This window comes from Gossypium hirsutum, chromosome A08 (genome assembly GCF_007990345.1).
Source record: "Gossypium hirsutum isolate 1008001.06 chromosome A08, Gossypium_hirsutum_v2.1, whole genome shotgun sequence".
Classification (NCBI taxonomy): domain Eukaryota; kingdom Viridiplantae; phylum Streptophyta; class Magnoliopsida; order Malvales; family Malvaceae; genus Gossypium; species Gossypium hirsutum.
In genome coordinates this window covers 6,148,199-6,174,874 of record NC_053431.1, presented here as the reverse complement: position 1 = coordinate 6,174,874, position 26,676 = coordinate 6,148,199, and the positions used below count along the sequence as shown (strand labels likewise).

Sequence of the window (26,676 nt, the reverse complement as noted above, 5' to 3'; positions counted from 1 at the left end):
AATAATGAAATCATAAACACGAACAATCAATGAGGTAAGTTCATGTAACTTGAATTATATTCATAAATGCTTGAAATGTATGTTATTGATGTGAATATAATTTGATTGTTCATTATATGAAAATTGATAAAATATTGATATATTTGATAAAAAGGGGAAGAAATCCCGATTGAATGAAAGGAAAATTCGATGGATCTCTGAGAAGGAATTGACGGTAAAAAGGATCTAGCCCGGACGGGTGATCCTAACCTGATATAGCCCTCCCGAAGAATATGTGGAAAATGGATTTAACCCAGACGGGTAATCCGAATTAGGGTCTGAATTTAGCCTGGACTGGTAATTCAGATCCAAGCTCATTAGAGTAATTGTCGTTGCAGGGGATTTAGCCTGGACTGGTAATCCCGGCAATACTCTATGAGTTTATATTACAGGGGATTTAGCCTGGACTGGTAATCCCACTGTAAGAATGAGGTTCGTAGGAGTGTGCTCTCTGATATGAAATGTGTAAGACCATAGTTGAAAGATACCATGGCAACCTGATATGAAATGTGTAAGACCATGGTTGAAAGATACCATGGCAACCTGATATGAAATGTGTAAGACCATGGTTGAAAGATACCATGGCAACGTGACATGAAACGTGTAAGACCATGGTTGAAAGATACCATGGCAACGTGATGGGGAAATGAATAAGACCATGGTTGAATGATACCATGGCAACATGATAGAAAATGAGTAAGACCATAGTTGAAAGACACTATGGCATCATGTCGAAGATAAATAAGATCGTGAAGAGAAACGTCAAGATATCTGTTGAACAACCAATATTCAGGTAATATAACAAATGGTTAAATGAATTGGTTATACAAAATGGTAATGTGAAATGTTTACAGGAATTGGTCATATGGAAATAAATATACCTAAGATATAAGGAAATGATGGTGCATGAAATGTTGATATAATGAAATGAATGATATATGTTATTAAAGAAACGGTAAGAGAATGATATGTATCATGACATGTACATATGAGATTATCTTTTATATGTTAACATAAGGAAAATATGTAAGTTAAGACGAGTATTAAATTCAAATATGACATACTGAGAAAATAAGAATTTATATGAAATATGTGTAAGTACACTAACAAGTGTTGTTGTCGATGCTTAGGCAAGTGCCAAGCCATTGATTGAATGGTAATATATTTATTGATGCATTGAATTGATAAGTATTTAAGTGAATTTTTTTTAGTGATTTGCAAGTGGTAGTAATGCTCCAAAACCCTATTCTGGCAGCGGATACGGGTTAGGGGCGTTACAAAACTACTTCTTTTGAAATCATGAGAAGTCATAAAGGAATCAAACTTCTTGTACTATTGTCTTGGTGACTGTTTCAAACCGTAAAGGGACTTTCTCAGCAAGCAAACATAGTCCTCTTTTTCTGAGACTATAAAACCCTCTGGTTGTTGCATGTAAATATCCTCCTCAAGTTCTCCATGAGAAATGCAGTTTTTACATCTAACTGCTCAAGCTCCAAATCATGCATGGCCACAATACCAAGCAAAGCTCGAATCAAACTATGCTTAACAACTGGAGAAAACACATCTGTTAAGTCCACTCCTAGAATTTGACTGTAACCCTTTGCAACAAGCCTTGCTTTATATCTGGGTTCTTCAACTCCTCAAGTCCCTTCTTTTTATTTAAACACCCATTTACAACGAACAACCTTTTTACCTTTAGGAAGTTTCACAAGGTCCCATGTTCTATTTTTGTGGAGTAATTCCATCTCTTTTTGAATAGCAAACATCCACTTTTCTGAGTCTTCACAGCTAACCGCCTCAGAATAATTAGATGGCTCTTGATTCGCATATATATCTTCAGCCACATTTAAAGCATAAGCAACTAGATCAGCCTCGGCATACTTCTTCGGAGGTTTAATTTCTCTTCTAGTTCTGTCTTTGGCGATAGAGTATTGTGGTGAAGAAGCAACTCTATTCTCAATTTTTGTTTTTGCTTGAAGAGTTGACTCTGTATTAATCTGATGCTCCACCTGCTTTTGATTCTCTTTATTGGAAGAGTCTTTAAGAGATAAGTTAGGTAGCATAGCAGTTTCATCAAAAACAACATCTCTGCTAATCATAACTTTTCTATTTTTAGGACACCATAACTTATACCCTTTTACACAGCTTTATAACCAAGAAAAACGTATTTGATGGATCTCGGTTCCAATTTTCCATTATCAACATGAGCATACGCAGGACACCCAAAAATCTTTAAATCAGAATAATTAGCAGGATTACCAGACTATACCTCTTGTGGAGTCTTTTTCTCAATGGCAATGGTTGAAGATCGGTTAATCAAAAAACAAGCAGTAGAGGCTGCTTCTGCCCAAAATGACTTTGGTACGTTGGAATTTGACAACATACATCGAACCTTCTCCATGATCGTTCTGTTCATTCGTTCTGCAACGCCGTTTTGTTGTGGAGTATGACGAACTGTCAAGTGTCTCATGATCCCTTCTGACTTGCACAATCTATTAAACTCATCAAAATAGAACTCTAAGCCATTGTCTGTGCGGATGTATTTTATCTGTTTTCTCGTCTATTTTTCAATCATAACTTTCCAAGACGTAAATGCGGAAAACACATCACTTTTCTGCTTCAGGAAAAACGCCCAAACTTTTCTGGAAAAATCATCAATAAAGGTTAGCATATAATTAGCTCCACCTCTCGAAGGCACTCTAGATGGCCCCCACAGATCAGAATGAATATACTCCAACGTTCCCTTGGTGTTATGGATTCCTCTAGTGAATCGAACTCTTTTTTTCTTCCCAAAAATACAGTGCTCACAGAAATTCAGTTTGCAAATTCCTTGCCCATCAAGAAGTCCTCTTTTGCTCAATTCTGTCGTGCTATTCTCACTCATATGCTTTAGGCGCATATGCCAAAGTTTAGTAATATCATCATCTGACAAGGAAGAGGAAGCGACAACTGCATCACCAGTAACAGTAGAACCTTGCAAAACATATAACTTGGCAATTTTTCTCTGCCCTTTCATCACAATAAGGGACTCTTTGGAAATCTTTAAAACCCCACTTTCAGCTGTGTATCTGTACCCTTTTGAATCAATAGTACTCAACGAAATTAAATTTCTTTTCAATTCTGGAACATTTCGTACATCACTAAGTGTTCTGACAACTCCATCAAACATCTTAACTTTAATTGTTCCAACACCTGCGATTTTACACGAAGTATTGTTTCCCATCAAATCAACACCTTCAGACACTGTTTAGTAAGTTGTAAACCAATCCCGATTGGGACTCATATGAAAGGTGCAGCCTGAATCAAGTATTCACTCCTCGCTTACTTTAGAATCATTGACAGAAGCGACTAGAAGTTCACCATCACTGTAATCTTCTACAACATCAGTTTCACTGGAATTTTCTAGTTGTTTTTCCTTTTAATTTGCAGCCTCCCTTTTAATCTTATTTTGTAACTTATAGCACTCAGATTTAATGTGTCTTTCTTCTTGCAGAAGTTACAAGTTTTACCTCTGCTTGAAGACTTCGATCTATCCTTAGATTTACCACGAGGATTTTGTTCCTGTGTCCTACCACGATCATCATTAGCATTCCGATCTTATCTCCCACAAACAATGAGACCCTCTCCCTGAGAGTCGGGTTTAACCACAAGATGCTTCATATTATCATACGAAGTTAAAGAATCATAAACCTCATCAACTGTGAGAGACTCGCGGCTATATAAAATCGTGTCTCTAAAGGTTGAATAAGACGGGGGCAACGAACAAAGCAGAATCAACCCTAGATCTTTCTTATCATACTGAACCTCCATTGCCTCCAAGTTTGAGAGAATTTCTTTAAACATTGTTAAGTGTTCGTGTACAGACGCACCTTCCTCCAAACAATGAGCATAAAAACGCTGTTTCATATGCAACTTGCTTGTTAGAGTTTTCGACATACATATTTGTTCTAGCCTCTTCCATAATGCAGCGGCAGTCTTCTCTTTCATCACATTCTGCAAAATTTTGTTGAAAAATGCAGATGTAATTGTGTTAACGCCTTTCGATCCTTACGCTTCTTCTCTTCATCTGTTAATATCGAAGGCATCTTATCTATCCCTAGCAGGGCATCCTCCAGATCCATCTGCGCAAGAACTGCTTGCATCTTAATCTACCACAATGCAAATCTGGTGTTGCGATCCAATAGCGGAATTTCATACTTCAAAGACGTCATTACTGTGATTGAGATGAACAACCCGGAAGCTCTAATACCAATTTGTGTAAAATAAAATAAAATAAAAAATACACAAATACACAAATTTTACGTGGAAACCCTTTCGGGAATAAACCACGGGCAGAGGAGAAGAAAATTCACTATGTCGAAAATTTGAATCGGTACAAGAGGAATAGATTATGTCTATTTATAGGCTTGTAAAGCCATATTCTAGTAGGATTGAAACACCTTATCTTAATCAATATAAAATAGATGGAGTTTAATAAGGTTTAAAAACCTTATTCTAAAATAAAATAAAAGAAGTCTAGTTCTATATGGATTTTACTTTTATTTTATTTTCCATCGTATTTTATTAAATAAGAATTCGGGTCACTTAATTCTAACAGATTTTCTATTCGTTCAACTAGTATATTTCTATTTTAGAAAGGATTTATTAACATCTTTTTTTTCTAATCCATCTTTTTATATTTTTAATATTCTGATTAGTTGTGAATCCTCCGTTGGCAGAAAAGTACATCTAGCGAAACGCGTTTTTACAAGCTCCTTACAAAAACGATCTATTTCCCTAATTAAAAAAAACAGCACGCTAATTTAGCGTAAAACCAAAATTTACCAATTTGAGGCTAGTGTTTTGCAAACTTACTTTGATACAAAGAAGAAAACCGGTGATAACGAAGGTATTTATTATTTGGTAACAATGGAATTCATCACTCAATATTAAATAAATCAAATTAATAACTAGATATTGAATTCGCCAGTTAATCTGTTTATAAAAAAATTTATTAAAGGCTATTTTATTTGAAATTTTAGAAAATAAACGAATTTCTCAAAAAAAAAAGTGTATACCATGTTTGTTAAGCCTTATTAAATAAGTTTAATATTGTTGAGAATTTCGAATTATGATTTGACGATTAAAGGTAACGAGCATTGATATAGGCGGTCATCTTTTTATCTTTTTTAAAATCCAAATATCATATTTCAATTTTATGTCTATTACAAATTTGACATTTAATTTCTATATATTAATTTTAAAAATTTAGTCCTTTAATTTATAAATTTTTAAATTTGAATCTAATTATAATTTTTTTAATTATTGATATAATATATTAAAATAAAAAAAACCTACTTAGTGACATTATAATTAACTTAAATTTAATAAAATAATTTATAAATTTATAAAAACTACAAAAACTTATAACATATTTTGCGATCGACATAAATTTCCAAGTCTATAAAAAATGGAAAATTAAATGACAGAAAATTGAATCAAGCAAGCAAAAAAATAAAAACTGTTAATAATCCAAATTAAAATTTACAAAACAAAAAGAATTGCTTGGACTATATTTACAGAAATGTACTTCAGATTAGTTTTCATCAATTCCCTGTTTCAAAATTCTTAGAAAGTAATGAAATGCATCTACATGAAGTGAATAAGTAGAAATAAGGGTATTTGAAAATTTAAGCTCCGATTTCGACAATCAACTCAGCAGCTGTGCCGGCAGCAGTGGCACCGCCAAGTCCGAGCAAAGCTATAGCCAGTTCTTCCTCATTCCACTGCCTCAATCCATTGCTCAGCCTTTTCAAAACATCAACATTGACATCCAAAACCCACTTGTGAGTGCAACCTACCATCAGGCTCACAAAACCAGTTACGTATGCACGCCAAGTGGCATAATCACATCCGAGCGATATTTTCCCATCTAATGCACTTGCAACAAATTCCAAGTGTGAGTCGAGAACTTTTGGTCGCCGTCTTGATTCTGGTGAGACTGAGTCCACACCCCATGCGAATGTACCACAAAGTACAGCAAAGTATGCAAGTGCATAACCCCTTAGCATGGAAACTACACCTCCAGGTTCCCCACGGTCCAGCTCAGGTGTATGGGCTGATATGAACCAAGAAGGTAATGTTTCTTTAATCAATGATTGGACTAAGCTTAATCCACCGGATAGCCAAACCAATGAAGCCCCAAGTGAAGCAGCAAGTTTGACTCGTGTCATTGCTGTTCCAAGAGAAACTTGGCCATATCTCAGTCCAAATGTCGTCTTTTTCAGCTTCTCCATTTTCTCCTGGGATAACCTACTGGCAATCTCTTTTACAGAAAACATTAAAAGAGAAACGATTTCTTCTGTCATAAACATGATATCTCTGATTGTTCGATGTGATCGTAAGTACATAATCCCTGGGGAAACCGGAGCCATTCCCCCTGAGAAATGAGAGCCAAATCCATGACCGAGGAGTGCACCCACTCCACCGTTGCTGCACATGATAGAAGGGCTTAATCCGAGAGTAGCCGTGAAGCAACTCCTAAGAAGCTGAACTACAGCATCGCTGTTGTGGTGGAAGACAGTACGGGCAGAAGAGAATACAAGGAAATCATTCCACCGCTTAACCTTCTGAGCCCATAGTGCAGATATGATGGGCATACATGGCCAAGGACAACTCCCACCTAGGGAACTCATTGCTGGGCCAAGTAATACAAGGGAGCGCTCAGAGGATTTATCAAGTTTATAGGTTATCGTGAGGCTAACGAGAGCAGCCAAGGGCAAAGGAAGCATAGCCGGAGAGCTTCCCCCTGTAAGCAAAAATAAGAGTGCATGACAGAATATTAGCTGACCAATCAGTCAAATCATAAAACTGCCTAATATGCTTGGCGTAAAATTCATTTTTCGGACATTTTTAAAATTGCAAGGACATGTAGGTTGATCCTCAATTTAGATGTCTCATTACATTTAAGATTCCGTCCAGCAATAAAAATTCTATCTTTACTTTCCTCTTTTTCTTTTCTTCTTAATTACATCTAAAAATACAGAAAAAGCAATTCAGTGGCCAGTATTATGGAAGCAACTTTTGTTCAAAAAGTCACTTCTGGGGATACAGATTGATAGAAAAAATATCATTGTCCACAAACTAATAATCGGAAAAGGAGAACAAACATAATGGTATAAAAATAATACCTGTTTCAAGGCTTGGGACATCAACACCAGTGGCAGCAATAAATTTTTTGATTTGTTGCAGAACGACGGATAAATTTGCCAAGGGACTAGGCCAATCTGTTCCATTCATAAAAACGGGCTTCCATATACCTCGTGTTACTTCAGCAGAGAAGTAGCTAATGATGGTTCCCAGGGTTGCCGGAAGGAAATCAGCAAGATCTTTGAGTCCTGAGATATTGCAGGCAAAAGAAAAGAATTATGTTGATATCTTGAAGAACAGGATATTACCATTTCTTTCATAAATTGATTACTGCAGAAGTCCAACACACACTGTTTATGGAAGATATACAATACCTTTTAGCAACTTAAGAAAGACTGTTCAATTAAGCTTGTGTGTGATTGTTTCGATCATGCAATACATAAACAGTTTGCGACAACTGCTATATACTACACTGCATTCCCATATTAGTTTTCAGATATCAATTTAGACTGTCAAACTAAATCCAGTATCATGCTTTAGAATAGGAAAAAACTTGCAATTGAGCGACGTTAAACTTCTTCAGAATACCAGCAATTACCCGTAAGGGTCAATTTACAAAATTACATTTGACCCCAATGGATCACAAAGAAGCATATAAAACTCATATTCAAAAAGTAATTCCTATATCAAGAAAAAAAAAGGAAATTCCAGAAATGTCACTCCAGCATTCGCATGATGTGAGATTGAACCCACTTTTAACTTGACAATAAGATATGATATCAGTCTATTCTTATATAAGCTCTTCGTACACTAATACCAGATCCTGCTATACCTCTACCAATATTGTTTTCCATGCATATATTTACTTTCTATGTTTCTCCAACTCCTAATTTTTCTTGAATCATGTCTGGAACTTACAACTGGGTCTAAGTTACGTGGCTTACTTTTAAGCCAAGAGAAAGGCCAAACCTGTTGCCAGTTCACGGGGTGCGATTCTTCCATGGGCACAGGCTGTCAGCGCTGCATCAAGCACATAGGGAGCTCCTTCCAGGATATCCCATGCTGGCACTTTTAGTCTTGCCAAGATATCCTCAGCTCCAGATGCAGAAGAACAACTACTTCCGGAAGTTGTAGAAGTTGAAGACTGAGCAGCCCTGCCTATCTTCCGAAACATCATATTGAGGAGTGCATCAACAATCTGATGAACAGTGGTCCCTTGTACAAGCCCTGATAGGGTCGAAGCAATGCATTTTTGATGCTGCCGGTACCAGCGTTTTAACTTGGGAAAGGAATCCATAAAAATGGGTTCCATACAGAAGTTTAAAATTTTTGACATTCTTCTAATTTTCAAACGATCCTTCGCTGATTTGCCGAAAGCTGATAATTTAGAGTTTCTAACCAACAACAGATAATCAGGACTTCGTTCAGATCCCACTGGTGTTGCATCTCTCATCACATGTTCAACAGGTGGATGATCAAACTTCCATAACATCAGTAGAATAGTGAATGCATTGCTGAAAACCGCATGACTAGTCAGTTCTTCCCCCGTTGGAAGAGTCCACGAAACATTGGGAGCAGTTGACCCGAAAACCTCACAAAGGGGCATCAATGCACCAGCGAGTAGGGGAACCTGATATCAAATAGCATCAATGAGTAGAGCACATAGGATTTCACATTGTGGATATGTGCCACAAAGGTGCTTCATTATTCACATAACGTATTTATCTCTTTTAAAGCAGAAAGCAACAGCTTCTAATTCTTAGTTATCAAAGTTACATCTAAATCCCCACAGTTATACACAGACTGCAGAAAATCTAGGGTTGGCAAAATTACCCAAACCTGTTGGCTCCAATGAACCCCGACCCTATAGGGAGTTTTTTCCTTTTGGAAACCGGGTTCAGGGGCAAGGCGGGCTTTTACATTAACATTTACTGGATGGAGTCCAAGGTGGTTTTAGATCAAAATGTCCCCACCCTGGGAAAATTACTAAAAGGCCTTCTTTTTAGTTTATAACTAATTTTATAATTCAATCATTATTTGTGAGATTTTATAACATTAATTAGGTTTAGTTCTGTAAAAATTAATATCATAAATAGCATTATGTAAAATTTATGGGCAGGCAAAGGTCGGGGTCAAGGGATATATTTTCTATTCAAGGTCGAGGAGGGAGTTGATGTGTTATATTATTTGATGCAGCTTGCGTATATATACTTAAAAAGTTGGGTTAGAGTCAGGGCAAGCAAAAAAAACTGCCTCGCTCCACCTTGTTGCCGTCCCTAAGAAAAACCATATGCAACTCATTTGCAATATATGATAGCAGGGTCTTTTCAGAAAACTCATTCAAAAAATAGCTCCACGGACCTTTCTTCAATTCACAAGGCACATAAGAATATTCCAATATAAGCCAGCTGAAAACACAAATCATGAAAAATAAAACGCACCATGCCATGTAAAGAGAAGATCTGGATGCAATCTACAGGTGATATTCCAACAAGAAGAACATTAAAAAATGGGGCATATCTGATCAAATGGCTCTCACTCCCAGAATAGTCAGCAGGAACTGGTGGCGACAACAAACTTATAATGAAGAGAACAACTTGTTCCTACAAGGAGTTAGACCAACATAAGCCCCATAAATGGCACAAATAGAAGAAAATATAAAGGGGGAAGTGGATAACTAAACTTGTGAAGCACTTAAGAATGAGTAATGCACACTGTATGAAGTGACCTACTGCAAATTACCTGTATATTCCAACCACGCACTAGAGATGCCCCACAAAGAATGCTAGCAGCAGATATCTTCTCATCATCCGAACCTTTGGTTGCAATCTCGTATATTTTCTCGATCTCTGGTAAGCTTCCATCAAATCCATGAGCTTAAATTCAGTTGCCTTAGGACTGGGTAAATTTACAAAAAAGAGCATCTCATATACCTGGCTTCAGGAAAAAGAATGCCATAACTGAAGACCAGGTCATAGCCAATAGATTACTCTGATTCTACAGTTAATCAGTTGAGATACTTAAAATCCCCACTCCCACTCCCACCCACCCAACCCCATCTCACCCCAACATGGACACATTACCATACATTAATGAGATACGCATAGCTGCCATGCAGATATGCATTTCCAATTTCTCTTTGAATGTATTTATTTTTAAACATATCGTGTTTGTGCATAGGAAACTTATCGTACAGAAATAGAAAGAGAAAATATATGATGAATATTGTAGCATCATCAAACAAGCAGAGCAAAACGGGGAAAAAATGCTAATGTGCGCAATAACTGGAAATAGTATTAAACCCACATTTCTGATGCCCAACTCATACGCTGTACATAGTAACTATAAGGTATAATAATATAACTGACTTGTTGACATCTTTCAACCATCCAATTCAAAAGCTCTCACATTCAGAAAAGCAAAAAGAATGGCCATTGGTGAAAAAAAAGCATATATTTAAATTTAAAAAAAAAAAAAAACCAATTCTAGTGAAGCCAAAAAGGCATTCAGATAAAATCAATGGTACAAGAAACTCTCAAAAAAAAAAACCATGCACTCTTTTTTTAGATATAAGAAAATAATAAAAAATTAATACATGAATGATGTGGATGACAACTCTAACAAGGATAGTATTAGGGTTCAGAATGATGTTTCTGTCATCGGCCCCATCTTAGTGCTTTAATTAAGCAACCAAGCCAACTACCCTCCCATTTCAGTAAAGCAAAGACGAAAGTAAAAATATCTAAAGAAGAAACATCATGTTGCAGCATACCTAGAAGCCGGAGTAGCAACCAACGCATTTATCAACGTAGGAGTTAGAGGGGATCCTTTCATCAACGACGACCAACCAGGCACTTGACTAGGAACACTATGGGGTATATTAGCACGTACATTTACATAGCCTGGCCAGAGATATGCTGACGTGTCCAATAGATTTCTGGAAATACAAGCCTCAATAATCAGATGCCGCAAGTTTCCAGCTGCAAGAAATACATAATAGTGTAAAATAGACCAGAAGTGAGAATATTGCACATGAAATTAGGGGAAAGCATTAGGTGGGGGAAAAAACAAAATCTAAGGAAACAGCTACAAGCAGACAGCAGAGAATTAGAAAATGGGACCAAAAAATCTGTCTGAAATGAATGGAGAGAAAATATCAACAAAATTTTCAGAAACTAAATCTAATATCTAGAAAGAGAAAAAGAGAGCTTTCAATAATTATGCTCTTATATAGAGGAGGGAAAGTTCACAATATTTTGAAATAATAAAAATAGTAACTAGCACTGTTCCGTGTGTACTTCTGATTAGGAGTCTGCACTTAAGTCAACTTATGCAAGAACTCAAAACAACCTTATAATTAACTTGTACAGGAACTCATCTCAAAAAAGACTTAAATAGATAGGTAACTTCATATCAAAAACGAAGGATAACAGTGCTTACAGCAATTCATGGGCATGTCATTAATGCTCATGCACTCATAGTATCCATTGCCAACTGTGAGACCAGAATGAAACATGATTGCTTTGGCAGCAGCCTGGTTGGCTACTGAACAAACTGCTTGAGGTGGAGTCAATAAAGCCTCATAATCGCCCAACATCTGTAAGCTGGATATTAAACCCTTACGACATCTTCCCATGGTTTGCTTCTCTTTTGTTGGATTCGACGGGCTACAATCAGTTTCATCAATCAACTCACTTTCCTCTTCCTCAACAATATTGGCCACCACAAGCGTGGTGATAGACAATAACATGCACAAGCAGGTATCGAGGCGAGGTACAGGACCCTCAATAATGTCCCTTTCCTATGAAACAAATAGGATAGAAAGGAAAGACAGATCAGTTTAAATACATGAAATACTTGGGAAATGAATATCAAAGCATAATTTGTTTTATATCAAAAACATGTGTGCTTCTCTGAAACATACTAAGCCTTTGACAAACCAACTTTACTGATAATGAACCAATCATTTCTCAATATCGTTTCTTCTAGTAGACAGCATTATTATATTATCCTAGTATTTCCCGAGAATATGTATATTACTTACTTGTTTGTCACAACAGGTCTCGTAAAATTGCCTCAGAAATTGACAAGAGTACAAGACCAAAACAGAGAACCAAATTTAGAGTTGCTTTAAAGCAGAAAGTCCAAAGCCACAACAACAAAGATTGTTTACCTGCAGTATACACACACTAATCCATCTGGATACATGTAAGCATATATGTTGTATCATACATACACATAGACCGGACAACTTTGGACACAATATGATTACATGACATAAAAAAGAAACTAAAACATGACATGACATTTATACACGAATGTCTCAGAATCTATATGAAATGAATTATTAACATATCAAAAGTTGTAGAAATGCAAAACCTTAAACATGATTATGACATGTGAAAATATATATAAACACGAGAATGCACCAATTGCCAGGTCTACATATACACAAAAACACATACATATATATATGTACTTCTGTATGTATATTTGGCATCAGTAAATGAAGTGAAGAATGATTACCCTAGGTCAACAAGAGCTCAACTGAGTTTGCACAAATTCTTACCCTTTGAACAAGCCTCAAAGCTGCAATCCATAGACCTAGAAATGTATCGTGCCATGTTGTACCATTGACTGCTTGTAAAGCCTTTACTAAACCTGCAAAGTTTACTCTGCCTTAATAACATGATTGAGAAACTAGAATCTTTTCTGTTTCAAATAAAGAGATGAATTGAGCATCCGAGGCAAGTATTAACGAGTACCAGCAAGTCTATCAATAGCACCACTTGCAGCCACCTGGGGTCCAGCCATAGCATCCTCAAGAAACATATCAATAGGAAGCCAAAGTGCAGATGGACTAGTTCCGTGCCACTGACCAGATGGAGATGTTAGGGACCCATCGCCCATAACAGCATGTAACGCTTGTTGAGATATTCTTTTACATTCTCTAGATAGAACGTTATGTGTATCAGATGTCAGCTGCAGAAGGTTCTCTGGTGTAATATGTTTTGAATTTCTCAATTCCACTGACTTTGCTGCAAGAACTCTTAATTGCTGAATGAAAGCTTCCCAATGTGATGGCCTAAGAAGAGTAACAGAATATAAATGTTAGTCACATCTTACTATCAACTCAAAGCATTACCCAGGGCCCCACCCAACTTCAGTAAATCAAAATCTACACTAAAGGCGCTAAATGAATGGCTATTTTTTTTCTCATTTGCCTCTTATTCATAAGGTATAACTAGCACCATAATCCCTCAACAGAAAGAAAAATTAATAACAGATATAAGGTCTCACATGTTTCTTCGTGCCAAGAAAAGAATCCTAGAAGTCACTTTATTTTGCAGAAATTCCCCAATTATCTCAATAGCTATCATAGTATTTCCTTTATACAGCACATCATGGTGTGCACTTCTCGTCTCATTAAAGTTGTCAGCGGTATCTATTTCCATGTCTTGAGTTACAGTGGGCCATATAGATCTCTTTTCTGGTGTAAGTTCCAGTAACCCTTCATCATCTAGTGAAGCATCAAGCAGTTGCCATACAATTGAAAAAACAAATTCAACTAGAAGCAGACCAGGTTCAGACACTTGAACACCAAATATCAGGGAAAGATGTAGAACATCATCTATTGATTTCATAATCCTGTAATTTCAACGAAACTTGCTTTAATACATATTTCAAGTGTCTCCAAAAAGATATGAAAGCAAAGGCAAAGGTAGAGAAGTTTATACAATCAGATCAAACCATTCATGAACTAGAAGTTGATGTGAATTTAGGTTTCATTATTTTGGCACATATGACATAGTTTTCTTTAATACAATTTAGCTAATAATGTCTTCAAAGAGGGAAAAAATGTAAAAAGTCTTAACTGATCTTAGATTTTATTTTAACCAATAAAGAGGTAACACGAATGGCAACCCATAAACAAACTATACTTTTAAGGAAACAAAAAAAAGGGGGTGAAACTGAAAGTTACTTTTGATAATTTTGCCCATTGATTTGACATTTAAGTGGAAAGGCATGTCTCCTAAGGAGTTCCATGTAAAGCCGATATGCTGTAGGATGAAACTTACGCTTTGGAATGACCCTGTCATAGAAATCAAATGTCAGTTTCAATAAATGAAATAACATATGAATAGGCACCTTCCGACAAAAATCATGATCTCACCAGCCACCCCATTGCTAAACAATATTTGCAGGTGGAAGACCTAAATGTTTTGCCCAAAAACTAAATTATAGCTATTTAGTGATTGCATTCTAACATAAAATTCCAATCAAGCAGAAAATTTCTTCAGAACCAAAAAAGGAATAAAAACAACAACAATAAAAATCCACCAGAAAAGCACAATATTGTAAGATGCCTCAAACTTTGGTCACTCACAAGCAAATAGGATTAAAAATAAAATGTTTAAACTAGCCATTAAAAGAAAGAAAAACAGAACCAAATAATATGTTTAAGTATTTAACCTTTGATGAAGAAACATCATAGTGACTTAATTTTCTTAAAAATATTGGCCTTTTTCATTTTGGTATTTGAATTAAGTAATGCGAAGAAAAAACATAGAAATACAGAATGAAACAAAAAAACAGTTGCGACGCATGCATCCTTCAAATGATGAGCACATATCCGCCATAAAAACTGAACCTAGCTACACCTCAGCACCACCTTCAACTTCCCCATGTATGCATGCATACATGCACACACACAAACATACAAAAAGCTGTAATCATCTTTTAGACTTTTACACCAGCAGTGGAGTTTAAAACAAAATCATATTAGGCAACTAGGGGCAGTGTGTGAGAAGCAAAATTATAACAGATTCCTACACGAAACAGGGGTCAACAGAATCAACAGCATCCTGTATTCATCTGAACTGTTAAGAGTTCTATTGTGTTTAAAAATAAAAACTCAACTAAGGCCTACAAAAGATCGATACTATCAACTCAAAAACCAAAACCAAATACAAGTCACCAACAACAAAATCAAACACAAAAATGCCCCCATAAGAGAAAAAAAACCAAACAATATAGTCACAAATATCATCAATTGTAACCAGACAAATAGGTAAAGTAATAAGAAGCTCGATGTCCTTTATCTCGATTTCGAGTCATGGAGGAAATAGGTGTCGAGAGCTTTTCCGGTCTGAGCCGGCTCGACTCGGATACCGTGGCCTTAGACCATATATTCTAAAACCAAACTTCTAGAGAAGGGAAACGGACCTCGTAGAGAGAAGGGCAAGAACGAGCATAGGAGGCACGAAATTGGCAGTCAAGGCCTTCTCCAGGAACTTCCACGTAATGGGCAAGTGATTATCCCAGCAGATGTGAGAAACAAGAAGATGAGCCAGGTCGATCGAAGGCAATGAAACCCCAGCTGAGTTAAGCCTAGAACTGAGTTGAACCGCCCAAACAAGTGGGTCACTGTTCTTGTCCTGAGCAGATTTAGTCTGCTCCAGAACTGATTCCCATACCGGACCAACCTCCATGAAAGCTGCCGGAGCAAGGTGGTGGTCGGAGATTTGATTATAGTAGCGTTTAGAGTGCACTAGGTCGAGTAGAGAGCGTTGACTCAAGAAGTCTCCGTTGTCCCTTTAAACCTCGGGACAAATATCAACTATGGGGATCGCCATGATTGAAGAAACTAGAACTTCGTAAATCAAAGCAGGGGAGGGTCTTTCTTTATTTTTTTTGTTTTACATATGTGAAAAACAGTGAAAGGGATTTGTTCTTGTTTTTGACTCAATTAAAGCCTTTTAAGGGGACAGTCAATTTTGTGGGCTGCTTGTTTTCCCATGCATCTCTTCCCCTTTGGTATAACGTGGGTTTCAACCATGTTTTAAAAACCGAAAATGTGACCCCCAACTATTTTCGGTTTAACCTATTCCACTATAAATCCAATAATGATAAATTAAATAATTTATAATAAATTTAAAAAATCAAATAAATCAATTCAATTTTTTATTATTAACCAATTTTCAATTCAATCGATTTGACTTATCATCGATTCACCTTCACTATTCAACTATCTAGATATCTCATAATCCAACCCTTAAATCTACTCCACCCATTTAAAATTATTCATCAAGCCATCTAATTCAACTATTGACTAGATCTTATCAGAGATGTTATATCACCTCTACGAGTCCCCTATACGTGTTTCTAACAAGCGAACTACAAACTACACATGTGTCTCTTCCAATTAAACCTTAAACCACTATCAATAACGTGACAAACTCTTGCTAGATCACATTACCTTTGCTTAACCCATAATTATCTTAACATGCCATATCCTTGATTTAAAACATTACATCAGCATCATTGTGAAAGGACAAGATATACCCCCATTGTCAATAAACTCAAGATACGTGAATGTTTCTATTCTCCACAACAACTGAGAGAAAAAGAGACCAAGACACTTTAATACCTTGACTTCCTATCAACCTAACCCAATACTTCTTCCATCCATCTCCGTCCTTACCAACATCATGCAGCTTCTCGCCCTAACCCGAAGTGAATCTGAATCACCACAACTGTCACCTCGTCGATGTTACTTGTCAACAAGAGACTATCCTTCAAATTTAATTACAAAGTGTAGAAATATTATTCTTGACAATATGATCTGAACTGAAAATTTATGAAATCTAAGAACATGGATTACTAACAATGAAATGTATATGTAAAGTGGTAAGCACTTCGCGTGTCCAAATGTTCCCTAGGACGTCAATCTTTGAAAAGCACAGACACAGATATCAGTAATCAAAGTAACACCAACAAGTACTACAAATGACCAAACATACAGATATATAATATATTTATATATTTATATATGGAAATACAAAGCAAACAAAACAATGGACATCAAATGGAAAGCTACATTTACATCTCTCAAAAGTACACCAACAGTGGAAAAAAATTTCCTAGTCCTAGAGAATTATATTTTTGCTCCTCTTTTTTTAAAGGGTTCACAACTACAGAGACAGATGGGAACAGTAGTAGTCAGCCGCTGCAAACTATAGTCGTTGCTTGACCCGCCTACCATTGGCATCACTTCCGTCAAGGATGGCTTCGTTCCCATGCCTGCATACAATCACTGAGTGCTCGTTGACTCTAGCCACATGCTCCAACAGCTCGGTCAAGACAGACGGGCAACTTTCCTTTAAGTACTCGAAACCGTCAGTCTGCATTACAGCTGCAAAACATGAAAAAGAAAATGGGTCAAGAAACAGTTACAAAAAAAGATATTGATCTTTATTGAACATACGAGGAACAGCGCATGAAACAATAATAATAATGGAATTGCATTTAGCAGTAGCATTTATAACTCATAACATCACAACACACCTTTAAAAAAGAAAGGCCAAACCTATTTATACTTTCCAACAAACTCCTGTGTGGAATTGAAAAGTAAGGCAACATAATTAAGGAGTTACAAATGACTTGCCATACTTCAATCTAGAAACCCTGTCATCAATTAGGTTGCATGCAGTGGGCAGCGATGAAACAGCGAAAACCAGTTTGACCTCCATGTCGTCAGTTTAACTGGTTCAACTTGATAATTCAATTAAAATATAAATTTAATATCAAATATATCATTTTAATATTAAATTACTATTAAATAAAGAGACTAGTGATAAAAATATGCATTTTGTTTAATGGCATGGCCATTAATATATGAATAAGAGGTTAAAATTTCAAATTTCATCACTGCCACACATAGCTTTAACAAAAGAAAATTAGAACTGCTATTTCACCAGGTTTTTAACTGGTTCAACCAGTTCATAGGCAGTTCAATGGATCCCCAGTTCTTGATTATGTTCCAGACTGGACAGACCAACAGTTCCCAGTTGATCCGGCTGGTTCAATCCAGGTTTTTCATCATGGTTGGCAGTCCTTAATTTCAATGATTTCATATTAAGAAACAAAGAACCTTGGGAATTGTCCACCTGATAATTAGCATAATCAAATAAAATTTTCCTGCTAAAATAATATCCATACCATAACAAAATCTTGCCACAACATTGATGTAAATAAATATCAAAGCAAAAAATGATCCACCTCTAAGATTTTCTGGCATCGCAACAAACTTGAGACACACAGCTTTCAGCTGGAAACAATGGTGCTGCTCCGCCAAGGCTAATGTAGTTGCCACAGTGTTAATGGTAACATCCTCACAAAGATTGGCCTCACAGAGTAATCTCAGCCTATCAAGCCCATACCTATCTGCAGCGGCAAGCAGGTGCTGAGACATCAAAGCAGAGGCCCACTTTGAGTTGAGACCAGTGAGCTCTTGCATGTCAGGTAGAGAATCCCAGTATATAAAGTGAAGTAAAGCCTGAAAAGTACAAAATTGGACAAAGAGATGGAAAGAGTATCAGTAAACATTACTGATGAATGCATAATTATTAATGGTTGACTTGCTCTAGCTTGATGAGTTAATGGAGGAAGACTTCAAATACAGAATGAATATCATGATTTTTCAGAAATGAACAGTCATGAGTTAAGTATTATCATGCAGAAACACATGTTACATTAAGCAAAAAAGAGCTTAAGACAGTACATGCCACAATCCTGACTTCAAAAGTATAGCACCAGCCAACCCTATCATAAAGGCTCTAGTAAGAAGTTCTCAGTGACTAATTGCTGGCATCAGGTTTGCTACCAATGGCAAGTTGATATCATAGATCCGAGGACAGTTCACATTATCCATAGCAAGTTCACAGTTTGATGCCATGCATCCATTGCTGGTCAATTATCAAGGATAAGAAGTAGTAGCATGAAATTTTGTCCAATATAAGAAGAGAGGGATTTGCACTGAACCTTGAAAACAGGAGCTTCCATATCTTCAATTTTTATTTGCTTCGTATTCTGATCCTTCATCGGTCCAAAAAGTTGTGCCCTAAACACAGGAGAACGAGCAGCAAGTACCAACTTGTGGGCATGAAAGACTTCCCCATCAACCTCAAAGCTTACATCAGTTCCCTTTCCACTTTCTAGTAGTTTCCCAAAATGATGACTGATGTTGGAAGGTGTAACAGCTATGGAGTAGATCTTAGGACCCTCTGTGTATGACTTAACAACACCAACACTACAGTGAACCGAGAGGCAATCATCTTTGAGGTAGTCCGACTGCTCCAGTAGAGTTCTTTTGAAAAATCGTTTATATCCCCTGCAGAAGATCAAACTAATTACTCCAACACTCACCAGTATTTATCATATAGCGTGAGAAATAAGGGAAACGAATAAATCACGCTTCTTTTTGCTCATTTTTCAGGTGAAACACTGGAGAAGGGGTCAGACCCTGGAACTTAATAAATTCCCCAATACAGGGAGCTAAGAACCCATGGACCTAGTGGCTAAGCCTAAATTCTGATATATCACAACCCACAAATGTCTTATTAGCATTTTTTGCCTAGTTAGTTAAGGTCAGGCATGATAAGATCAAAGTACTATAATCAAGAGTTGCATGTTACAAGAGTTACTCAATCACTCTAGCGCTAATGCTATTGTGTATGTCTTTAGGGGATCATGTCTTACTTGATAGTCACCGAATGCTTTATGATGACCAAAAAAAACACAAGCTACTACTAGTTTAAACTGTAGTGATATCAATCATAGTAAAAAGCAGAAATAAGCATAGCTTCAGGTAACAATCCTCCTAGACAAATAATCATAATGGAGGAAATGTGCAAAACACACCACCACCAACAACAACAAATCAAAACTTAACACTCTAACATTCAACATTCAGTGACAATATTCAATAATTGACTTTTTCTTTCTCCTTACTAATCCAAACAACCTCTTCTCAAAACAGAATGTAGAATTTTATACTAAAACATTTATTTCTAAATGAATTTAAATTCACACTGTCATGGGTCTTAATGAGAAAAGGAAAAAAAATAATCAAAATTATAAAGGAAATTTTAAAAAATAAATAATAGCAGTGAAGGTTAACCAGGAAGCTAGTGAACAGGTAATGACTAACGAGCAAACCATATCGCATTTGCATGTACCATAGAATAATGGTGAATAACATTAAGAGCAACAACCATTTTTAGCATATGTCCGGTCCATTATTTGCAAGCCACCCTAACTTCTTTTGATGTCAAAGAGTATGTCACCAGAGAGAAGCTCATTATTCCATATTACCCAAACCTGGCAACTCCTTTTTTTTTTTCAAGATATTCTACATTTATACAACTTTTGACAAGCACATAACTTACTGTATATAGATTTAGACATATTTTTGAATTCGGGTCATGTTCTAGTATAGTGTATACTTGAGTCGAATGCCAGGTCTAATATCCCCCTATTATGTAGCTATTATATGTACTATACAGGCAACACACTTGTTATACAAACATCCGAGCTCCCTAAAAATCAACAAGTTCAATCAACGAAACAAGAGATGACCCCGGATCCAGCCCTTGAATAACAAAGTCAATCAGCGAATTATAATGTTGAAACACAAGAACCACAAGCAAACATCATGAAGTTCTTACTATGCAGCAATACACTTGAACCCCATTAACTATCACAACAGAAGAACCACGATTATCAAATCAAACCCCAAATTCCACCAAACTTCGAACAAGAAAATTCTATTCCAAACCCCAAATCAAAGGCCAATGCACCAAAAAAAAGAGAAAAAGAAAAAATGGGAACACTTACCACATGCTGCCGCGATACTTAAGTGTGTAAGGCCCACTCTCAAGCGTCCTCCCAAAATGGCTATGCACCTTATGCCGTTCTTTCCCGCTCTGATCCAAGAGCGTGAGCTCAAAAAGCGCCCTTACATCGGTCCCCTCGCTTGCCAAAGCAATGAACAATGAAACGTAGGTGGCATTATCTTCGGGGCTCTTTCCATCGGGATAAAAATAGATCGCCCACAAATATCCACCCACCATGAACGTGTCGGAAGCTATGTATTTTCCGATCCCCAAACCTTTAGACAACGAATACCCCGTGATCTTGAACTGGTGAGACCCATTCACTGTCTCCGTCACCGACGTCGAAGTCGTTGTCGTGCTAACGGAGGAGGCCGACGACGAGGATGGCTTCGATGCTTCCAATAGAACCTTCCCCATATGCCCCCCAAGAAAATTCTAATTTCCTTAAACCTGAAATTGGGCTTTAAAATTCCCTTCTTAATTAATATCGAAAAGGATTTTCTCGGGAAAAGGGAGGGTTTTATTGAGAAAATTGGGGGTTCTTTTGATTTTGAGATATTGGGAGGGTGAATTTCTAGGGTTTCGGGCAGAGACAATTGAGAGAAGGGAAAATGATAATGATTGAAGATGATATCTTTATTTGAGCTTTTTTCCTGAATAATAAAATAATTCTTTTATTCCTTTCCCAATATATACATATTAATATTTATCTATTTATTTAAATTCTTTTTTTATCTTTACAATCTTATCGAGGAAGGGAACCCTGCACCTTGAAGTTCCAATAAAAAGCTTTAGGCCTAGTGCTTTGGGGAATGCTTCTCGACATTTATGAGTCTAAATTTGATTGAAAATGGTGATAGGAATACAGCTTTATTTCGTAAAGGAGAAAGATAAATTAGACTGAAGATCCTAATGGCAATTCGCAAGATGAACTTTCTAAAATAATATCAATGTGGTCTATGAGATTCAACACTCGATGAAGAAGAAACAAACAAGGCAGCATAGTTCTTTTGATTTAAAATTAGACATGAAGAGTGGAGTGATATTTTATCGAAGAAATGAGATTGAGCTTTGATTTTTTTAAAAATTACATTAAACTGTTAAATTTATAATGAGTGTGTTAATTTGGTGACGATGACATATATAGTGATTATTAATGAAAGAGCTAACAATAATATCACTTCAACTCGAGAATTGGGAGAAGGAAATCCATTAAGCTCATATTGTTTCTAATTTGCAACGAAATGTTTTCAAAACTTTTGAAACTTGCTAATCAAGGAAGTGTTTGTAGGGAACGACAGTATGTAGAGATCCTCGATTATTTATTTATTTTTTTCGCCGATAATAATATTATTTTTGAAGAGGCATCACTAATGGGGCTTTTATTGTGAAATAAAATATTAAAAATGTGAGAAATGTGAGGCATGTTCGGATCAATGTATTAATTTTGAGAAGTCCTCAATCAATTTTGGCTCCAATGTGAATATGATCTATGGAGAGCGAGGGGCGTATACATTAAGTGTTTGAAGTAGCAACCTTAAACATTACTTAAATCTCTTTATTATGGTGGGATGGAACAAAAAATTTACCTTTTAGAATTTTATAGATAAAGTTCATAACTAAATTTGTAATTGGAACTCCGGAACACTATTTAATAAGACAAAAAAAATCATTAAGTCATTTTTACAAACTATTTCAATGTGTGCAATGTCTTATTTAAGGAACTTGAAGCAATTATCTGACAAAAATCTCGAGGGGAACATGGGATTCACTAGTGTTTTAAGCCTGTCTTGTGTGAATTAAAGGAATGTTGGGGAATGAGTTTTGGTGATTTAAGTTTAATATTGCCCTACTTGCTAAATAACAGTGAAGATTAATCTCTAGCCCCCTATTTCGTTGGTTCTTAATATTTCTAAAGTAGTGACTATATGAGAGTAGGGTTAATCTGGAGTGCCAGAGGACTATTAGGTGCTGGATTAAGGTGGAAGGTTGGTTCAGGGCGAAGGGTCTTACAAAATTCAATCTCCAAGCATTAATAACATTGTATGGGCTTCTGATTTGATACAATCGTAACAACTGGAATTCGCACCATTGTTAGTGCAGGTGAAGCCGACTGTATTCCAAGGAATCATCAAGGAGACAACCGAGAACGCACACAGTCAAAAGCAGATACAATTCCTCCTATTGCTATCAGAAACTTATACAAGCAAATGTGACAAATTACAACCCCAACAAAAATCATACGAGGTTCACTGGTCTCCTCCTTTTATTCGTTTGTCAAAGCAAATTTTGATTTGGGTTCCAATTCTGGATTCAAATAATGGGGATAATAGTGAGAAATAATGATGGACAAGTGATAGGAGTGTGAACAAAGACATACCTAGCTCCTTTGTTATTGAAGTTTTAGCTTGTCTACAGCTGATTCAATTTACTAGTGAAATGGGTTTTAGATTCATTGAAATTGAGACAGACTCACAATCAATCATTAATAAACTCTTTGAGACAAAAGAGGACAACTTTTTGGTTAGTTCTTACATTTGAGATGCCAAAATTATCTCGAAAAGCTTTGAACAAGGCAACACAGTAGCTCATAGTCTTGCAAAAGAATGTTTCAACAGATTAGAGAGTACCTTTTGGGTAGAAGAAGCGCCGATTTCAATGATGGGGGACAGGTTGTGTGGGTGGATCCACCGGATTGATAAGCTTCATTATCGGATTTCTAGCAGGGGAAAGGCTCGTTCTTGGCTTCCCGCCACTATGCATGCTTATAGTTTAGCGTATGTCACAGATAGATCAAAAAATTTGGAGCTAGAGGCATATTTGAGTTGTTGATCAGCTTTCGATTAAATCGAGTGAAAAAAATTCTTATTGATGAGTTTCATTTTATGATTTTAATTCGATTTAAAACTTTTTCAAGTTAAGTTGAATCGAATAAAATTGTTCAAGTTAAATTTAAAAAAGAACAATTAAACATGTCAAATTAATACCGAAAAAAAAAATTGTAAACCTGAAACATGAATTTACTGTTTTAAAAATTATTATTCTAGAATTTTTTAAATTTTTTATATATTCTTTAGCTTTTTAATTTTTATAATTTTTTTAAAATATAAATTTTGAAATTTTTATAAATATTTTGATTTTTTTTGTAATTTTTATTGAGAGATATCAATTTGTTAATTTTTAAAATTAACAGAGACCAAAGGTATATTTATACCGATCTATTATTTTATTCAAATTATACCAGTTATCAAATTATTTGAATTGTAAATTTTAACTTAACTCAAAACTCAAATTACTTATTCAAATTTATTAAAAAAATCGAATAACTTGATTCGGTTAACTTAAAATTTGAATTATTTATTTATTTTGTCAAATCGAATCGAGTTTTACTAATTTTTAATCTAATTAACTTTGAAATGCAAATGAGGAAGAGAGAGAGCTGAAGAAGATGAATTGTTTATCTATTTTTGTTTTTTGAATTTTGAGATGGTTTTATGGCTATCATTTTCTTTTAATTCCTTCTCCTATTGTAACATGTATTAGGAGCTTTTCATCTCACAACTTAGGGGTATGACTGGGAAGGTTATAAATTGTCATTTGCCTATCAAAGGAGTTGTCGTTGACTAGCACAAAATTTTCATTCACATGGTCTTCATCTTCATTTTCTTCTCATTCCTATGTGTAAGATTCTCTTTTAGAGCTTTATAAATTCCATTTGGATAGATTTTAGAGCTTTTTAAATTCCATTTGGATAGACGATGACAGTAGTGCGATGGAATTTTTTATTTTATAGTTATAATAATTAATTTCATCGTTACCACTAATTGAATCTTACTAAAAATAAACGCATAGGGCATTTAAAAACACCCCTAACCTTCCTCGTAACTTAAGTGGCTGAGTAATGATTTTGCGGCTTCACAACGTTAACCATAAGCCGATTATCCCTCTCAACCCTGTTTGTAAAAACTCGAAAAAACAAAACCTGGGCTGGGTCAAGATCAACGTCGATGCTACTGTCTCAAATGGAAGAATGGGTTTCGGGGTTATTGCAAGGGACGACGAGGGCTTTGTGGTGGACGGCTATGGGGGCTCTAAAGAATCGACGTTGAATAGCGAGTGGGCAGAGCTGTTGGCGCTAGAAGAAGGGGTGCAGCTGGCCAGGAAATTAAAGCTTCAAAGAGTGGTCTTTGAATCAGACAACGCAAGCATTGTAAACAAGATTGGAAGAAATGGGCAGGATATCACGATTCTGGGGCAGCGTGCGTACGATACTTGCATGCAATTGAAGACTTTTGAAGCGGCTGACGTGACGTGGGCTCCTAGAAGTTGTAATAAAATAGCCGATTTCATTTGCAATTTTGTTTTAAATAACAATTGTTCTTGGGATTTTGACGTGAATTACCCTAAAGAAATTCACGAGTACGTAATTCATGATGCTATTAATTGAGTCTCGGCCTTTTTAGGTCTTTTTGATCAAAAAAAAAAAAGAAAAAGAAAAACTTAAGTCGCTGAGTAGAGGAGCATACGAAGCGACTCATTGATCATTGGAAGCGAAACGAGTTGACCTTGCTCTAAAACTAATGAAATAAGTTTTGGGGATGGAGTGCTTCAAGAGTGATGATAAGAACATATGACTTAAAGCTGGATTTTGCCATTATTAAAAAGCTGCAACTATTACATAACATATGAATTACATATTTTGATAAAAGAATTCCATAGTTAAGTCTCAACCAAAATTTAAAAAACAAGCTTTATTTTAATATAATTTGTTTTCACCCTACATAAACAATAAGATAAATTTGATTATATGTCGGGTTGAACTGATGTAAAATTTTAGGTTTGTTTTCTATATCCAAATCCAACTAAAAATTTGGATCTAAAATTTTATTCAAACCATTCTATATTAAAAATGCTAAACTTGAGTTTGATCCAACCCGATTGTAATATAATTTTTTAATATTACTTTTATATAAAAAAAATTTTAAAAATATAACATATTAAATACACTAAAAATATTAAAATAAATGTTTCTCCACACATTAAAAATATAAAATATATATATATATAGCCATGTGATTCAGGCCAGCCCGGACCAAAAAAAATTTGCCTTAGGCCCGACTTGTTTAGAAAATGAATTTTATTTTTATTCAAACCTATATTTTTGTTTAAATCTTCTAACTTTTCAAATAAACATTCAGATCTGGATGAATAACTTAACTCATAATCAGGCTTACATCGATATACTAAAACAACTAATAAGTTAAAAGCAAAAGTGTTACTTATAAATATATTTATATAAAAAAATTAAAATTAAAAGTTACAAAACTGTTTTAGTCAAAAAAAAAAGTTCGAAAAATGATTAAAGGTTGAAGATTGTTGTCCACAAAATATGTATCATAACTGCATCTGGTTAGGGAAGAATTAGTCAAGAAATCCATCAATGTGACTCTCACTTGTTGGCAATGGACCACAAATTTGTTAATTGTGATCTCACAGAAGTGGTCTGGTTTGGAGGACCCTTCTCTATCACAATTCAATTTTCAGTCTTAATCTGATCAGATTTAGTAATGGTCACTAGTCGATGATCTAAACAACATGGAAATGAGATATTTTTATACCATCCTCGCATTTACGTAAAATTTTTAGTTGTTGGACTTCATCTTTAGGTTTTGTTTATTGTTACGGTTGAAAAGTATTCTTCAAAATTTTAATTTTAAATGAAAAATTTTAATAAATAAGCAGCTTTTCAAATAAAACATTGATTTTAAATTGATATTTTTCTTTTATGAATTACAATAACAGAGTAAAGCCTAAACAATAAATGCAACTAGTG

The 26,676-nt window shown here is 35.6% G+C and overlaps 2 protein-coding genes across 2 annotated transcripts; both read right to left on the bottom strand.

Moving 5' to 3' along the window:
• Positions 1 to 5,561: 5,561 nt before the first annotated feature.
• Positions 5,562 to 15,943, bottom strand: LOC107887501 (mediator of RNA polymerase II transcription subunit 33B). Its single transcript, XM_041075737.1, has 12 exons — positions 15,394 to 15,943; positions 14,150 to 14,260; positions 13,468 to 13,815; positions 12,933 to 13,252; positions 12,737 to 12,828; positions 11,608 to 11,968; positions 10,940 to 11,147; positions 9,910 to 10,024; positions 9,609 to 9,770; positions 8,137 to 8,797; positions 7,209 to 7,415; positions 5,562 to 6,826 (listed from the first exon to the last, which is right to left on the bottom strand). Exons 1-12 carry the CDS (start codon positions 15,657 to 15,659, stop codon positions 5,709 to 5,711), a joined length of 3,969 nt encoding a protein of 1,322 aa, XP_040931671.1. The 5' UTR covers positions 15,660 to 15,943; the 3' UTR covers positions 5,562 to 5,708.
• A 1,014-nt stretch (positions 15,944 to 16,957) lies between these two features.
• LOC107949949 (BTB/POZ and MATH domain-containing protein 2) lies at positions 16,958 to 21,525 on the bottom strand. Its single transcript, XM_016884708.2, has 4 exons — positions 20,845 to 21,525; positions 18,991 to 19,339; positions 18,229 to 18,505; positions 16,958 to 17,362 (listed from the first exon to the last, which is right to left on the bottom strand). Exons 1-4 carry the CDS (start codon positions 21,258 to 21,260, stop codon positions 17,184 to 17,186), a joined length of 1,221 nt encoding a protein of 406 aa, XP_016740197.2. The 5' UTR covers positions 21,261 to 21,525; the 3' UTR covers positions 16,958 to 17,183.
• Positions 21,526 to 26,676: the final 5,151 nt, after the last annotated feature.

Coding starts and splice junctions, on each gene's coding strand:
- LOC107949949 (XM_016884708.2), bottom strand. CDS start 21,260: ATGGGGAAGGTTCTATTGGAAGCATCGAAGCCATCCTCGTCGTCGGCC. Junction 19,340..20,844: donor AAGTATCGCGGCAGCATGTG/GTAAGTGTTCCC, acceptor GATCTTCTGCAG/GGGATATAAACGATTTTTCA. Junction 17,363..18,228: donor GATGCCAGAAAATCTTAGAG/GTGGATCATTTT, acceptor CATGTTTTGCAG/CTGTAATGCAGACTGACGGT.
- LOC107887501 (XM_041075737.1), bottom strand. CDS start 15,659: ATGGAGGTTGGTCCGGTATGGGAATCAGTTCTGGAGCAGACTAAATCT. Junction 12,829..12,932: donor TGCTATTGATAGACTTGCTG/GTACTCGTTAAT, acceptor TAAACTTTGCAG/GTTTAGTAAAGGCTTTACAA. Junction 11,969..12,736: donor CTTTGAGGCTTGTTCAAAGG/GTAAGAATTTGT, acceptor TTTGTTTCATAG/GAAAGGGACATTATTGAGGG.